Source organism: Nestor notabilis, unplaced genomic scaffold, assembly GCF_000696875.1.
Source record: "Nestor notabilis isolate BGI_N333 unplaced genomic scaffold, ASM69687v1 scaffold15018, whole genome shotgun sequence".
Taxonomy (NCBI): domain Eukaryota; kingdom Metazoa; phylum Chordata; class Aves; order Psittaciformes; family Psittacidae; genus Nestor; species Nestor notabilis.
Window position 1 is genome coordinate 20,771 of NW_009938840.1, and position 17,491 is coordinate 38,261.

At 40.3% G+C, this 17,491-nt stretch overlaps 1 protein-coding gene across 1 annotated transcript in view; it reads right to left on the reverse strand.

Annotated features, from left to right (window-relative positions):
- LOC104409635 (filamin-A-interacting protein 1-like) overlaps window positions 1–17,491 on the reverse strand; it is a gene marked incomplete at its 3' end in the record, with an annotated part of 64,087 nt that overhangs the window by 4,872 nt on the left and 41,724 nt on the right. The window contains 1 exon segment of the mRNA XM_010019557.1: window positions 14,832–15,110. Coding sequence (XP_010017859.1) covers window positions 14,832–15,104 — 273 coding nt within the window.

Below are 17,491 nucleotides of genomic sequence, written 5' to 3' on the forward strand. Positions count from 1 at the left end.
GAATGAGAGTCCCTGAAACAGCTTATAACTTGACAGCTAAGAAGGGTTTCTGGAATGTAGGTTTGAGTCCACCAGGGGCCAGCAGTAGTTGAGCCAGGGGAATGAGTGATGCTGAAAGGAGGAACTGGCACCCCAGGCGGGAAAGAAAGTGCCCAAATTCTGTTCAGAGCTTTGAAGGAAACCCTATTCATTGCTTCATCTTCAAAAGGAAGCAGCGGCACAGGTAGCTCCAGGGAACAGGGCAGGGCTGTCTGCCCTGAAAACCCCTCACTGCAGCCCCAGCGAAGGGTACCCAGCCCAGGGACAGGCTGGGTGGCACCATCCCCAGGGCATAGGCAGATCCCCACTCACATACACCTTCTTGGGCACCCCATGCCCTGCAGGCACTTGGCATCTGGATCATGTTAGCATGGCAAGATGCCTTCTGCCGTTTCTTGGCTTGACCATGGCTCCTATCATTACCTTTACAAGGGTATCAGCTAATTCACCACGTACTCTTGTTTCAATGGATTTATGATAACAGTTTGTGATAGGCAAACTAACAGACACTCAGGTTGCTAGGAAGCATTGGAGCAAAAAAATTATTATTAGCCTCATGCTAATAATAAACTGGAGATAAATTTGTTTTTATTTGGTCAGCAACAAGCTCCAGAATAGGAAGATTCTGAAGTGCAGCCAGCCTAGGTCAAAAAGGGGCCCAGGCGACATCCTGAACTCCCATCAGCCTCGGGATTTGCAAACTCCAGTTAGCCTCTCTGAAACTCTTCAGGATAATATAGAGGGAAGAAGCTGAAACAGCAGGCCTGTGTAACTCGTGCTTTCATGTTTCCTTCAAACTACTAATTTTCCACTGAAACAACTAGAAGACAGCTCATGTTGAGATGTCTTCTTTCAATGTAGAGTGAACAACTATCACTATATTAAACTGCAGGATACAGACCATTGTCAGAAAACAAATCAGAATAATCCTGTAGAGGAACACTTGGGCTACTTCAACACACATACCTTGAAAGAGGTATGAGAGGCTCGAAGCTGGAGGTCCTAGCTAAGAAGAGGGAACCATACTGGCAAGCTGTTTCTACCAATGAACACTATTGTAGGTGCCTCCCTTGTCTCAAAGCACAATGCTGTCTGGCATAAATCATAAGCTAGGAGACAAACACAAGGAAGAGATTTCAAATTTGAAGTAAACTTCTATATACATCCCAGAAGAAAGTTGTTAGCTGTTCTGGTAGAGGGAACATGGAGTTTGGCACAGGAAAGCCATTTCTCAAGTCCTTTTTGTCTTGTTTTTTTGGTGCTCTGATGAGAGAGAGTATTCAAGCATGAGAAGACCACATATTGCAACAGCTTGTAACACAATGAAACTTACTTGCATAAGTCCAAAAGACTGCAATTAGTCAGAGAAGCTCTTTAAAGTTAAGATACAGGATGTAGTAAATATGTATATTTACTTCTATTGTTTTTTCATTACTTAAATTGTCCTACAGAAAACTTCAAGCTAACTGTCTATCTACACTGTTCACATTGTGGATTCTTGAAAATAAACAGACTTTTCTGTGAATAAAGTGTCCCCAAGTAGTTGATTCTTTAAACAGTAGGAGCCATGAAGACATATCAATGAAGAGGCCACTTTAGCTCCTAGTAATTCTCTCAAGGCAAGAAACACAGAAGGCCACATATGTTGAGAGGTATTTTTCCACACTCACATTCTCCAGGAGCTAAGCCTGTTTAAAGATTCCCTGTCCATCAATCTCATAGAACCATAGCACAGCTCAGGTTGGAAGAGACCTCAGATCATCTGATTCAACCTTTCACGGGAAAGGAAGCCTAGATGAGATCATCTAGCACCATGTCCAATTGCATCTTGAAAACTTCAAATGATGGGGACTTTACCAAATCCATGGGGAAGGTTGTTGCAGTGATTGTTCTCACTGTAAAAAATTTCTGTCTTCTGTCAAGATGAAATCTCTCCCAGTGCAACCTATACCCATTGCCCCTTGTGTTCTTCATGTTGCCTCTTTTGAAGAGAGAGCCTCTGTCGTCTGTAGCTGTCCTTTAAGTGCCAATGAGATCCCCCCACCAAGCCTGCTCTTTTCCAGGGAGAAAAGACTAAATGCCTTCAGTCTTTCCTCATAGGGCAGGTTCTGCAGCCCTTTGATGATATTCACATCCTTGCATTGGACCTTCTCCAGCTTGTCTGCAACTTTGTTGTTCTGTGGGGATTAGAAGTGGACACTGTACACAGTTAACTCCTTCAGCTTTCTCTTCTGATAGAGGAACTGCAAAGTTGAACTGTATCTGAGCCTTGTTTTTTACTTACTGGAGGTGCCAAAATCTAAAGGCCGATGACCTCAGATCTTGAGTATGTCCATGGAAGGGCTGAAGTGCTGTGGAGCACTGCAGTCCCACACATCTTTGCCTGCTTTCTTTTCCCTCCTCTCTAATACCCACTGATTAGTTCACTTATTTAAGATGCGGGGGTCTATGTTTCTACCTGGAAAATACAAGTTCGTGCTCCCCTTCTCTCAGGAGAGCATGGAAGGCTGACGTGAAGCCACTCTTTGCAGGGCTACCCTGAAACACTTTCTAGAAGAATAAAAGAGAAGGGCTTTCTTTTCCTTGCTAGCTTGAGCAGAACAGGGTTCTGAGTTCCAAACCTTGCTTTACTATGTGCCTAGTAAAGTATTTAAATGATATAGAAAGGATGTAAAGAGGACCCTGCATAAAATTGAAACCATTTAGGAAACAACAGCATGACTCTGCTGCTTGTAAAAAGGGACTGGCAGCCTAGCAACCAAATTCTTGGTCAATGGAAAGACTGTTACACAAGCCCAGCATTCGGACGTGCTTCCTCCTCGTGCCCTGCCCTGCCGATTTACTACAGCCTTCTCTCCCCATTCCCACAGTCTTTGGCCTCTCCCATGAGACTGCTAGCAAAACTCAGCATCCAGTAAACAGGGAATTTTTGCCACAGGCCATTTGTCACCTGGGAAATGGGACTGAGCTGATCAAATTTGTTTCATATAAGGCACCTAGTAAATCGGAAAAAAATTCAGTTGTATTCAAGATCAGCTGAATAGAGTCAGAGTAATCACTGTCAGCTGAGGGTAAAACCCACCTCAAGATCCTTTGCCAGTACATATCCTAAGCTGTTCTCCTGAATTTTGTTTGTAAATCACCTTCCTGCAAATTCAGTGTGCCTCTCTCAAAATCAGCTACCAGTAATTATTTCCTGCATAGCTTCATGTTTGGAACCATCTAAAATATATCTAACTATTTCAGAGCAATCTAAATATTTCAATAACACGATGACATTCCTCTCAATTGATAGAAATAAGTTTTGAAAAATTTGGGAGCAGGAGAGGTATTTACAAGGAACACATGTAATATTTGGAAGATCTGGTATTTCCAGCTTTTTACTATTTATTTTCTAGTTAACATGACACTTTGTTATGCCTGCAGATAATAGAGGTTTAATGTTTATGAAGTCATATTTTTCTTGCCAGTGATTAATGGCAAGAAATAACTACCAAACCACAGAGAGGAATCTTTACTTCTACTTGTGTTGTTGTTACATGCATTGCACACAGTTCAGGTTATTTATAGTGCAACAGCTGCTCTGTAATGCATCAGAAACTAGATAATATCACAGGTTCTCCATGTAATGTAGTGGTCTTCCCGGTGGCTGATTTCCTAAATTTCAGTAGACTTTACAAACATTCCACTTAGAGCTAACAAACATCACGCGCAAGGCATCCTTCTGAGTGAGATCAGGAGGATGTTCTCATACTGCACGATTCAGGTACAAGCTCATCCTATGTCACCACACAGCAGAAATAGACTTATTTCTGAAAATTCCCATTAGACACCTCAGAAAGTGAATACCAGGTGTTCACTTAGTTCATTTTAATGAAGAAAGCATCTTCAGGCAAGTGTACTCAAAAACCTGTATCTGAAAAACTTTCCTAACACTAATCCACTAATCCCTATTTAAACTCAGTGAACTTCACTTCCTTTTTCACTTCAGGAAGAAATTAAAATAATTAAAAGGAAAGTGCACTTTCTCCATTTTGTGTCATGATACTATGAATATGAATGGAGAAAATAATAAAATTACCCCTGCCTACTGGAATGACACTTTTGTTAAAGGCCTGATTCCTCAAACTATCCCTATATTTGAGGACTGGCTAGCAATTTGTCTTCCAGCTCAGATGTACTTAGTGTACAAAGCATGCTTTGAAGCTGGAAAGTTAGATGCCCCACTGCATAGAGCATGTACAAGGCTCCTTTTTGCTAAATCCTCAAGAAATATTTTTCTCTCCTACACCAGATATCTGAAGCAGCCTTGTTCATATCACTCAGTGATTCTAGCTATGCAAAATGCTGGCTAATGACATGTATACATAGTTTTTCTTTCAAGGAAGACAAACAGCAAAATTTTTTTCTTGCCTTTCACCTTAGCTTCATTTCCTAATACTTGAAACTGTGGAGTTCACTTGCATGAATTTCTTTTATCATTTCTGGACTCAGATATACATACATGAATTAATTTGGACATAAGGAGATTAATTCAGTGATGAAAAGTGACCGTTGGTGTTTTCTGTTTTGTACAGAAGTTTAGTGAAATATATCCGGAAATTCAAGTGTTCCCTCATGACCCTGGGGAAATAAAACAGAATTGTTCTGTCTTCTCCACACCGTGCAGAACTTTCTGGCCTTGTATGAAGCTTTTGGAGCTATACAGTGTATTTCACTTTGTTGTGCATTATCTTATGGTGATAACACAGAAAGTCCTTCTAAAATCAATACTGGAGGAGAGGCACATGATAGACCCGCTCATCCACTACACAAACCCTCTGAAGTGGCTCCAAAAGAGCTACATCAGAGATTAATTTGGCCTTTTCTGTTTAAAAAAGTGCATGCTAAAGATTGCAGAGCTGAGGAGAAGCAGCACTGAGCAATGTATTACTTCTTACAGCAAGCTTCAAAACAGATCAAATGAGCACTAGAAGACATCTGTCTGTTATTTCCTGCCCACACAGCTTTGTTCTGCTTTATTGCCAGAGAGCTCCATGGATGATGTCACTTTTTTCTGAAGAAAACAGGCCACCAGAGCCTTTCACTGACATAATTAATTATCTGTAGTCTGGGCCCCAGCCAGAAAATTCCCATTGCAAGGCCCCCAAGAAGTATTAACTCCACAGTGCTTCATGTTTTCAGAATTATTAGGGTCTGGGATATCCTGTCTTGTCTTTTCACACTGAAAGAGTGCTTTGCTTGATATTACTGAACCATGGGGCAATTAGTGCAACACACAGAATTACAGTGCCACAATCCAGTCAGCACAGAGACCAATGAGGGGGATCCTTGTCAGTTATACGCATGAATCTGCATGTTGGGATATGTTCTACATGGTTCTGCAATGCATCACAATGGCTAACCCCGCTGGTTTGGGTTTGCCGTATCCAGTCATATAGTTTACATCTCAGCCAACATTACAGTATAATAACATACTGCACCTGACCTGAAGCCTGGCAGCAAGCAGAGACCACAGATTGATCCAACTAGCCAGCAGGAGAGGAAGGAACATCTGTTAAAATGCCTTCTTGGACACCTGAGCAAGAAGAATCACTAACAATAGCACAGGAATGACTGTATTTGCAGTTCAGGGCTGCAATCTTACAATCTTATGTTAACCAGTCTGGACTGAAACTCAAGACATCCATGTTCTGTTCATGGACCTCTTTCTTGTGCTTCACACATAAAATTAACCTCACCATACTCCAATTTCCATTCCATAATGGAAATAATACTTCCCAGGAATGCTGTGAGATATAATTATCTATTATTACTTATCTATCTATATATATCTATATATACTTACATATTCATAAGTATATATAAGATCTAGGTACTAATGCTATGAATATTACAAAAAATATAGCACTCTGATATCAGTGCAATTGTTCTCTTATTCATTTCCCTCCATTCATTACATTCTTTTATTTCCTCCACTTTTATGGACTTCCATACTATCATCCAATTTGTTGAAATCCATTGGAAACTAAAAAGTATCTATCTTCATTAGACATGTAACTAGGTTGCCTAAATTGCTCTTTCAAAGTGCTTCATTGACTGTATAAGGAACTGAAGCATCTGAAATTAGATGCTCTGACCTGAACTTCAGGGAGGCACTTGAAGCTGCTGGTGTAAGCACCCCCTCTCCAGGAGGAATAAACCAGCCCAGGTATTTTTTTCCATGGTGATCTAGCTGCCTTCTGGCAGGAATGAGCACATGTGGAGTGGGATGGAAGAAGAGACAAACTGGTGCCAGTAGGGCCATAGCTGTCAGGATGATGAAGTTCAGAGGAAATCCTTCTGCCTCTGCTCTGGAGACACAAGCATAACTCAGAGTAGGATACCAACTGACGTAAGTGTGTATACATGTGTAATAAACTGTATACAAAACTTTCACTTGTCCAAGCATTTTGTTGGCTTCAACAAGCTGTTTTTCGGTGCTCTGTGGTACATGGATATGCATTCAAGTTACTGATGACTGATGAATGGGCAAGAACAGTAGGACTGCGTTACAGCAAGCGCTCACCAGCGTAGCAAATTATTTGAACAGAAGAGTTGTCAGAGGAAATGAGGGAAGTGGCACAAACTCTTAGAGTGAATTGACTTAGAGAGGGTGGGCAACAAAAGGTGCAGAGCAAGAGCTCCAGTCAGTGCCCATAATCCCCTCATAGCCTGCAATGTCTCTGAAATCCCCCAATCCTTCCCAGTGTCTGTCCTTCCCCTTGCCATCCTATACCCAACTTGGACATCCTCTACTCTCTCCATCCTCCCATTGCATTCCCAGGAATGAATCTGAAGCCTGCCAAAATGCCATTTTGCCTGAAATGCTGAGACTGCCTGAACCAATACTGGGGAAACGAGTTTTTGTTATGAAGCTGACCGCATCAATACATCTGTTTCTGACGTGTTTATATTTGAAAGTGACAAATGCAACTGTTACTGTAACATGCAACTGTACTTGGGTTAGTTGGTTCCACTCATTTTACTGACTGAATTCTACAGCAACTTCATAAAGATGTGGCAAGACACAGGATGTTCAGTAGGGCCAGCAGTTTTCTCCGTGAAAGTTACATTTCTCTCATTTTAGTCAACCAATAGGTGGAGCCTTTAACCCTAGAAACAAGACATTTTCTCAAGATATCCATGGTCTCACAGTTATTATATAAATACTTATATTTGCTTTTATTAAAGCTCATTTTGGATAGAAAATAATCTATTTTGCTCTCAAGAGCTTATCTGATCCTCAGTTGGAGAACAGGAGACACAAACTTAATAAACATTCAACTGGGGCAGCAAAGTTAATAAAAACAGAGTCAGCTACAACTGCAATATTAAATTAACAACTGGTGACTCAGAGTACTGGCAGCATTATGACACGTAAGACATATGCTCATTGCAAGCTTTCCCAAGAATCCCAGATATTTTAAAGCCAGAGAGTCCATGCATCTAGCATTTAGCATTACAAAAAGGTTAGCCACGTCCTTTCCCACAGAGTGAGCTTTCTCTCAAGAAAATGAGAACAGACACAAGCTTTCTCATTACTGTTGCACTAAGTACACAATTTCTATTAAGTAAATAATATTTTTTTTAGAAAGAGTCAAATTACATCAGTTGATTAAATTATTTTAAAAAATTGCACAGGAGGATCAGTTAAAGACACTGATCCCAATGGGAATAAGACTGAAACTTGAAAGTTGATTGGAGGCAACCCTTACTGTTCTGTTTTGGACAGAAGACCAAGAATTTTGGGGGAAAAAACCCCCAAGCTGATCATACTCTTTCTTCTGCTCTAGATGAGATGTCCAATGGATCTGAGACATCAGCCAATTATTCCTCTCTCTTTTGACCCTCCAAGCCTAAATAACATGATAGATGCCGCTCTGTTAAGTACAGCTCAGGTATTAACAGAGAAGGATCTTAAAATGTCTTTGTGAAAGAGGTTTTCAGCCTACAGCTGTCCATGACAGTGACATTTTATTGAGGATAATTACATTGAAAAATGTAATTCTAAAGCAATTTCATTACCAAGGAGAAGGTTATCATTGATAGTACCTCTGCCCTTAATTCAGAGGGATCAGGAAATTGCCTGAATAGCACAATTTAACATTTCAATATATGCTTCTTTTTTCTTTTTTTTTCCCTCTCTCATAAAACAGCTGTTTTAAAATTCATGATTCTGGGACTTGCTATACAAGCCCTGCTTACCTCCCATAGTATCTCCTGCACTTTGCACAGCAATGATTGCAAATTACAGAAAAAACATACTATTCTGGTCAAAATTCATCTCTGGTTATAAATTATTCAATGAAAATCCAAGAGGGCATTTGTGGTCTTAAGTCTATCCCAACTTAATTTTTTTTTGTCCTGCAAAAGCTTGCTTCACCAGGAAAACACAAAAAACAAGGGTTCAGTCAGAGAGAAGAAAAATTTTTAAGTCATTGTACTGATATGCCAGACATTTTTTAGGGATTTTTTTTGGCTCTCATTTTGTTACATTGTGGATACTATCCTTCTCTTCATTGTCTTGTCTTTTCTATGTCCCTTTTCCAGGTCTCTAGCTTGGCTCCCTTTATCCCTGCTGTATTCCCCCTTTCCTTACATTCTTTTTCTTCTATTGCCCAGCCTCTTTCTTCTCATTCCATTCTCCTTAAGTCACCTCTCCCTCCTCACATTAACCCTATCTTCTCTTTTTTCCTGTAGCTCTGTACATGCCAAGATTTTTCTCTCAGGGAATTTGAATTTCATCTGTATGATATGCTCAGAAAATTCTAAACTATTTTAATCTGATTAACAAGATCTTGCTGTTATAAACACTTGTGCAAAGCTACTCTACACGCACTGTTCTCTGGCTTTCCCTATGCTTTCCACCCTGTCTCCTCTTCAGCTTCTGAAACTGAGATTTTGCTAATGACCATTTAAAAACTCTTTCTCTTCACTGTGTTATGTACTCTTTCCTCAGGTGCCAAGGCATCCAGTCCCATCTGGAAGAAGAGAAGAGATTCAGAGCAGCCCTGTGGAGCAGGACTTGGGGGTGGTAGTTGATGAGAAACTTAACATGAGCCGGCTTCAGTGTGCACTGCCACCCCGGAAAGCCAACCGTATCCTGGGCTGCTTCAAAAGAAGCATGACCAGCAGGTCAAAGGAGGTGCTCCTGCCCCTCTACTCTGCTCTTGTGAGACCTCACTTGGAGTATTGTGTCCAGTTCTGGTGTCCTCAACATAAAAAGGACATGGAGCTGTGGGAGCAAGTCCAGAGGAGGGCCACGAGGATGATAAGCGGGCTGGAGCACCTCCCGTATGAAGACAGGCTGAGAAAGTTGGGGCTGTTCAGCCTGGAGAAGAGAAGACTGCGGGGAGACCTCATAGCAGCCTTCCAATATCTGAAGGGGGCCTCCAAGGATGCTGGGGAGGGACTCTTCATTAGGGACTCTAGTGGTAGGACAAGGGGTAATGGCTTTAAACTTAAACAGGGGAACTTTAGGTTAGATATAAGGAAGAAGTTCTTTACAGTGAGGGTGGTGAGGCACTGGAATAGGTTGCCCAAGGAAGTTGTGAATGCTCCAACCCTGGCAGTGTTCAAGGCCAGGCTGGACAGAGCCTTGGGCAACATGGTTTAGTGCGAGGTGTCCCTTCTCGTGGCGGGATGTGGTGGAACTAGATGATCTGAAGGTCCTTTCCAATCCAAACCATTCTATGATTCTATGATTCTAACTTTCTCTTCTGACCTTAATATTACCCAAAAGAAGCGCATTCTCTTTCCACCCACCTATCTAACCCATATTCCTTGCTTGAGCTTTCGAGCAGCTCACTATTTAATAATATTAGTGCAAGAGTATCAAGAAAGGCACTGAAGGAAAAAATAGTGTTTCGTATGGAGCTTTTAACCAAGCAATGCCTAGGTGGCTATCACAATGTTGTTTCAGTATCTCAGGAAGTCAAGTTTGAAACAAAAGCAGTTCAAGGCATTACATGAAAGTTCAGACATTGCAGCAAGAGGAAGAACAGAGAGAAAAAGAAAACATGACAACCTCAGCTACCCAGTTAAACTCTCTGACTTAAATAAATCTGACAAGTGATGGGAAGGCCAAGTAAAGCCATGTCAGCAGAGAAAGCAAAACGTTAAACCCAACGTACAAGGCACCAGTGAGCTCTCTCCTACTGCACTGTGTGCAGTTCCAGCCACAGACATTAAGATGAACTCAGGGTGTAATTGGTGGTGATCAAGGGGTGATAGAAGACATGGAAAGCCCATTTTGCTAAAGGGCATTAAAAGGATGTAGCATTGTTAGCGCAGCACAACAAAGGCTCAGAGGGTACAAGACTGCTGTCTACAAATACACCAGGCATTAAACAGTAGGGAGAGAAGTAGGCTTTTTGAAGCATGATTGGTGTATAGCACAATTTCATAAAGGTTTCATCCAACATAATTACAATTGCACTAGAAATTAAAAGAGACAAATTTTGCTAAATGTTACATTTTTCAGTTCTGGAACTGTTTTCCAGTAGGAGTTGTCAAGGTAAACAAGCCACCTAATCTTAAACCACAGCTTGATAAGTTAATGACAAAGGTCAAATGAAGTGATTGGCTAAAGAATTAGCTGCTGGGACTTGATTTACAGCAGATCTTCTACAATTTTATGTCCAGGATTCTCAGGAAAATGATTCAGTCAATGCATCTGCAGTATGAGGATAAAGAAAGCCTGAGTGTGGAAGTAACAAAAGAATAAGGAAAATGGTCACAAGGAGAGAAGTAAAGAAGGACGGAGGAAAGCTAAAGAAAGAGGGAAACTTTTAACAGTTTCTTTTATGTTTCCATTTTGGTAAGAAAAAGAACATAATAGAATGACTATGGAATAAAATGTATTAATAAAATATGCAGCTATATAAAAAGAAAAAAAAGAGGAAAGCAGAAAAATGGAAACAGTAAAGAATTTTCCTTTCCTTTATATTTACAAAGCTTAGTTTTCTGATAAAAAGACAGATGGTAAAATGCTAAAATACCTTTAGAAATGTAGTATAACACCTATACCCATGTGGGTACCTTGTAATCAAGTTTGCTGAGAGAGAGGATTTCTCTCGTGGCAGGCTGTACAGCCACTGGTATCTAAGTGTTTCATAAGGGCCTTACCAGAGAGAAAAAACCACACAGACCTCACTCACCTCTGCTAACCCTTCCCTGATACACCCAGGTCAAGTGTAAGTCTTACAGCCCACCTGAAGGTGAGCTCCTCCTGGCTCTGGATGAGAGAGTTCCTTCCCCCATGATTGTCCTGTTTCACTTACCAGCAACCAGCTCGCTGTACTTGCCCTACAACAACCCCTCCTGCAGCAGATGAAGCCACCAGTGCAATCTGTACTTTGGTAGTCACTGGCACAAATGCAATTAACCTACTAGCCCCAGGCTGGCAGTCCTGGAGTGATCTTTTCATTAGCAACCTCATCAGAGAGACCAAATCAAACTGGACATGATGACAAGTGTTGGCTTCAAGCTAAGACCAGGATATAGGGGGAACACACCTTGCCGTGGGGTGCATTGGCTACTGCTGCTAGGCAAAGGGAGACATCCTTCCTGGGGAGCTATAGGTCTGATACTCTTTATTATTTTTCTTGAAAACTCCAATGATTTGTAGTGGGATGCTGACTTCATAAATGTACTTCTATTATTGTGGTGATTTTTTTCCATACATGCAATAGAAGAGTGAATGGTAAACATGTATGAATACATTTTCTTTCCAGCCGCTGATCAGGCGATGATGAAAATCAGCGTTGATATTGCTGGAGATTAATGTCTGCTGCTCAGAAAGTGCACACGGAATATATTCTTGCTACAACAAAGCCATAGGCCACATAGGACAAAAATCTGTGAACAACAGGCAGGTTCATATCATCATTGTAACGATCCACACTGCCTGTGTTGCTCTGTAATTAATAATACTCACGTCGGCTTGACTAAAATCACTGTAAAACCCAGGCAAATTAATGCCATGCCTTCATGGCCCAATTTATTCTACTGCTGTTTGAGGTTTTCTTTTCAAATCAGTTTTGCAGTATTTAAAATTAGACACACACACACACACACCCCCATATAGGAAGAAATCCTTCATGGATTTTTAGTCCCGATATATTCAATATGTGCTTAAAGACCATGTAATCACTGGTTTTTTATATGAGCAGTGAGATCTCACAAGTGAAAAGACACTCTACTGAGCTATAAGGCCTTTAAAATCAATCCCTGCCATCAGTTCGTTTCTCACTCTCTTTCAGAGAGGTTGTACTTAAGAGCTCTCCTGCCATGTATACTGGGATATGTTTTCATCGCCACAGCTTCTGTATACTTTTTCTCCCCTTTTATTTTCTTACAAAATAAGGCCTAGGCTACGGTGACCTCAGCCGTTTATGAAAACTTTTTTCTTCTCTATATTCAGTAAGTGCACAGGGCTCTGCCAGGAAATCTGATGACAAGCAGGGCTGAGTCCAACTTGGCCTTAAAAACTAAAGCACAGGCAAGCTACCTGAGGCCATTATAATAAAAAAAATCCCAAAAAGAAAAGAAAAAAAAAAGAAGACATAAACATCACTGCCAGGGCATGTCTCCACGGTTAACTGGCACATTCACCTTCAAAAAGCCCCAAAGTAAGGACTCGAAATTGATACTGACAGCAACGTGGCACGGGTTTATGTTTGCTGTGTTGTTAGTGAACTAAGCACATGAAGCATATGTATACATCACTATTTTACCCTGCTAATGCGTGGTTGTCATGACCAAATTACTTCCTGTGGCTGAGCTTACTGTTTGGTGTTTACAAAGCCACCCTGCTCTGCTTTTGGTAGTGCAGGCATAAGATTCTCCCTGCTCATGGCTGCTGAGTAAACAGTCATGGAATTTTATCTTTTTTTTTTCAATTTCAAAAAATATTGGATATCCCAACAGGTACAGCTGCTGTTATTCTCAAAACAAAGTCTTCTTACATATGCCTATATAATGTTTGCCTTGCCAGTATTGAAATGGCTTCAAGATAAACCCGCAGTCAGATTTCTCAGTCCAACAAAATGCCAGCCAACCACCAGAAATGTCCGAACAGATCTGAAAATGAAAAGCCATGAAATGACTCAGTGCATTAGGTCACTGTGACAGCCAGGAGGTAATACCAGAGTATTTACTTTGGCTGGAGTCTTCCTTGGCTCATCTTTGTTTGTAGTGTCAAAGCCAGGCTCTCATCTCAAGCCAAAGTGCTGTAGCTTGCTTGCTTCAGTAACGGTTCAACATAGGTACCAGGTAAATAACTAAAATGGAGGCTTTTGAAGTGAAATGAAAAACTCATACAGATTAAAGCGAATAATGATTCTCCTCCCTGCCTGGCAGTAAGGAGCAGAACAAATGTACTCTGTGGCTACCAGCACGGTTGTCTTCATAATCCTCCTGTGATTCTGGGAAGCTTTAGACATGCCTGACATTCTCTGTGAGTCTGTCTGTATGAATATCCCTAAAAGTATTGTCCCAGAAAATGTATCATCTTGTTGAGGATTTTCAGCCCATATTACAGTGCAGATGGCAGCTATCATCATCCCTATAGGGATAATGAGAACACGGGCAGTCTTTTAGATATTGTGTAACTCCCCCACAAAGCAAAAGACTATGGTAAATAGTCACATTTCAGTGTATTGAACAGGAGAATTACTCAGAGATAAGAATAAAGACCACATTCATTGCCATCCATTAGCGATTTACTTCACCTCCCCTTTCCAGACTACAAAGGTGATTTCAGGGTAAATCTTTCTAAACTACATGAGCATGGTACATTTCTAATGATGTTTGGCTCTATTCACCACTGAAGCTAGAAGCTAATTCCATCTTTTAGGAAATGACATATATAAATGACGTAAATGACAGGTTTTTGTATAAAGTCAAATGAAGCGCTATAAAAATGGATACTATTTTGTAATGATAAAAAATTTTTCTTTTTTTTGTGAAATTGCATTCAACAATTCTTCCTTTTTCCTGCAGTTTTTCACTGCAAAACAACCATCCTCTGTCTTTATGAAAAAAATTATTTAGCTTAAATGCATATTTACTGAAACTTGAAAGTACTTTCTGACAAACTGAAGGTGAATTATGCACAGGAAGAGTGATACTTAATGATACTTAACGAGATGAAATCTCAGAGCTGTGGTAATGGTGCAACTCAGTTGACTCATATACCAAAGAAATTAACAAAACAGTTGCTTCTTGTAATTAGATAAGTCCAGGAAATGAAATCAATCGGTTTTTGCAAGGAAGGGAATGTGCAGTGCTGGAGGCAAGATGCTGGAGACAGAGCTTTGGCTGAACGCTGGATATGCACAAAGTCCAGGGACCATCTTAAGACCTTTTTCAGAATTAGTGACTTGCAGTTTTGTTTCTTGAATGTTTGCATTAATGATTGTAATTACATTCACTGTATTTGCTTGTCTTTCCCCCACCCCCAAACTGATTCCCCTGTGGTTGTTTTCTGCCTCTCTTTAAGTGTTCAGCACCTGTAGATCCCCCTTTCTTCATCAGTTCTGGTGGGTGTTTATAATTTATTTTGCTCTGGTAGCTGCAGATAGAGATGGTAAGTAAAGCAGTACTTAAAACTATGACTGTTCTATTGAACACCTTATGGTCCTTTGCCTTAAATTTGCATGTCCCTGTCAGTTGAGCCCTGTGCTTTTTGAACAAGCTAAAAACAAACAGGTACAGAGAAAATATAGTTTAAAATATGTTTAATTTACCTGCAATTCTCCTTCCATTATACTGAGGAGTTTAATCAAGTCCTCTTTAGAAAGCTCTATGGACTTCTTGTTCTTTCGTTCAGTAGGTCCAGGTGATTTTGAGTGCCGTTTGACAGTTGCTGAAACCATGACCTCATCTTCCTTCCGATGAGGTTTGTTCTTTTTCTTGGCATCCTCATGAAGTTTTTCATTCTCTGCGTGGCTGATGACAGGCTTGGAACTGGAGAAATGCCCGTTAGACGAGCTCTCTCCACCTTGGTTTCGGGATCTCATCCCTACCTAGAAAGAAACAAACATAAAGATGCATTTATAAACAAAATTAGTTACAAAAAGCCACAATGGAAATACTGCCTTTTGGAAGACCAACAATCTTCTTTAAACTGAAAAATACTGTCATGCTCAAGAGACAGAGGCAAAAAGAACCATTTCAACAACTCTGCGTGTGGCAGCCAGGGAATACAGGGCATGAATTATAAATTTAAGAGAGTTGTAAAGTATGGGTAACCATCTTTTTCAGCATGCCAAGATGCTGATATGAGTTTAAATGTTAAACGTGATGCAGGAAAATTATAACGAATATTTTCCAGTGTTTTCTTTCCTTCAGTCAACATTTTGATCATTCACAATTCCTCACTACAAAACAAAGCAGGCTGTTAAGTAGACCTTATTTTAAGACAAGGTTTATTTGAGAGACAGGAATTCAATTAAATTTTAGAAAAGCGTATCTCTTGAGTATAAATTCTCTACCAGAATGGAGTGACAACGCATGACAAACAAAGGTCACTTGGTAGTTTCTCTGAGTAAAGCAGTGGTTTTAATCCAAGTAACCAAGAAAAATGAGGAATACAGAGTAAATCAAGTGGTAAACTCCATCTTAAGCTAAATACTACATGAGATTACTAGACAGTAAGTGTGATAAAGGAAAGCTAAAAAGAAGTTTGAAAAATGAGCACAGAGAGCATGAAAATGCTAGAAGGATCATCGCAGTCCTTCCAGAAGATTCAGAGTTTCTCAAAAATGTCAGGTCATGGTTATTGAATGCTCACATCTCTGCCCTCTTGAGCACCTACACCACATTCTTAGACTATGTCTATCGTGGGAAATTAAAGTGACAGCAAATGCTCCCAAGCTCTGGCACTTGACCTACTGTATTGCTAAACTTGTAGCACACTCTGTGGCACACTTTTCGTCCAGGGAAACTACCCCTCTCACAAGTAGTTCCTAGGCACAATTCAAGAATTAACTCAGACCAGGTACAGACACAGTCACCCTGTTCTGGAAGAGAGTTTAGCAGTACAAGCACAGCTGGATTGTGCCATTTGAACCCCAGGACAGAATGGGGGCCCCGGGTCTGTTTAGTTTACAAGTAACATAGCCTTGGTGTCACACAAGACTGTGAAAATCATCCTTCCTGTGCGCCATCCTCATCAAACGACAGTCTTCTCTGATTCCTTCTGCTGAATGCCATTCAGCAATATCAAATTAAACCACTTGCCTTTATCTTCAACTCTTTTCACAGTTTTTCTCTTTCTTACCCATCAGCCCTTCTCAAGTTGTTATCCACAGAACACATTCAACTAAATTAGCTTAATCTGCCTGTCTCTTGTCTTCTCCTATGAACATCTCCCTCCTTTATTTTCCCTTGACCATGCAAGTTGGCCAGGGAGGTTGCTAGCCCTTAAAATCCAGTTTACTCTGTAAGGCCTCATCCTGTGTCACTGACTAGCAATGGCAAGAAGACAGGATGGGTTCATCTCTGTGTATTTCATTACTTACTATTATCAAACTGATGTGCATAGGATACTCAGACGTGTTTATACATGGACCTATATTGCTACCCCGTCATGTTGCTATCCTTTTTTGTCACTTTTCTTTGATGTTGAAGTAGGTCATTGTAATTATTTTCAGTGTTTACTGTAGATTGTTATTTATAATGTAATATGATCCAACAATCATGCTTCATAAATTATGACAAAAGATATTTGTCATAAACAATACAAAGGCAATAGTGAATTTAGGCTCAATTCAGGGCCAAACTCCGATGTAAAAGGTAAATTGGTCTCCTACAAATCAGATATTCTTCATCCTACTTGAAATCGCTTGTATAACAGGCAAGGGAAATCCTCAGGAGTTTACTTTTACCTTACTTCAATTTACTTTTGTATATGACCATATTTTTTAGTACCTTAATTTTTTACTTAAATCCAGTTTACCCAAGATAGTCTAATAATAGAAAGCAGGATCTGCAGAGAGGAATATCTTGCTTAAGATCAACTACAATTTGAACAAACAAACTGAAGAAAGTTGAAGGGTCTGTGTGTCTGAAACTTGCCCAGTTTTTCTATCAGTAGATCTAATGAATAATATTCTACTGCTTCCAAATCTTTCCTCTTACTTAAATTCATCTCTGGATTTAGTTTGCAGCTTGTTCATTAGTCAAACAGACGCTTCTCAACATCACTAACATCACACACTTTTCTGATAAGGATCTCAGAGCAGCAATTCACTAGTGACGGGGTAAAACCTAAAATACATTGTCTAATTAGCTTGGATAATGTTACACTGGGCCTGCTATGGCTTGCTACTTATTTGACTCAGGCCACTGTTATAAATCTCTTGCTCACATTAGCCTTGCATTTTGGTAGTTTCACACTCAGCAG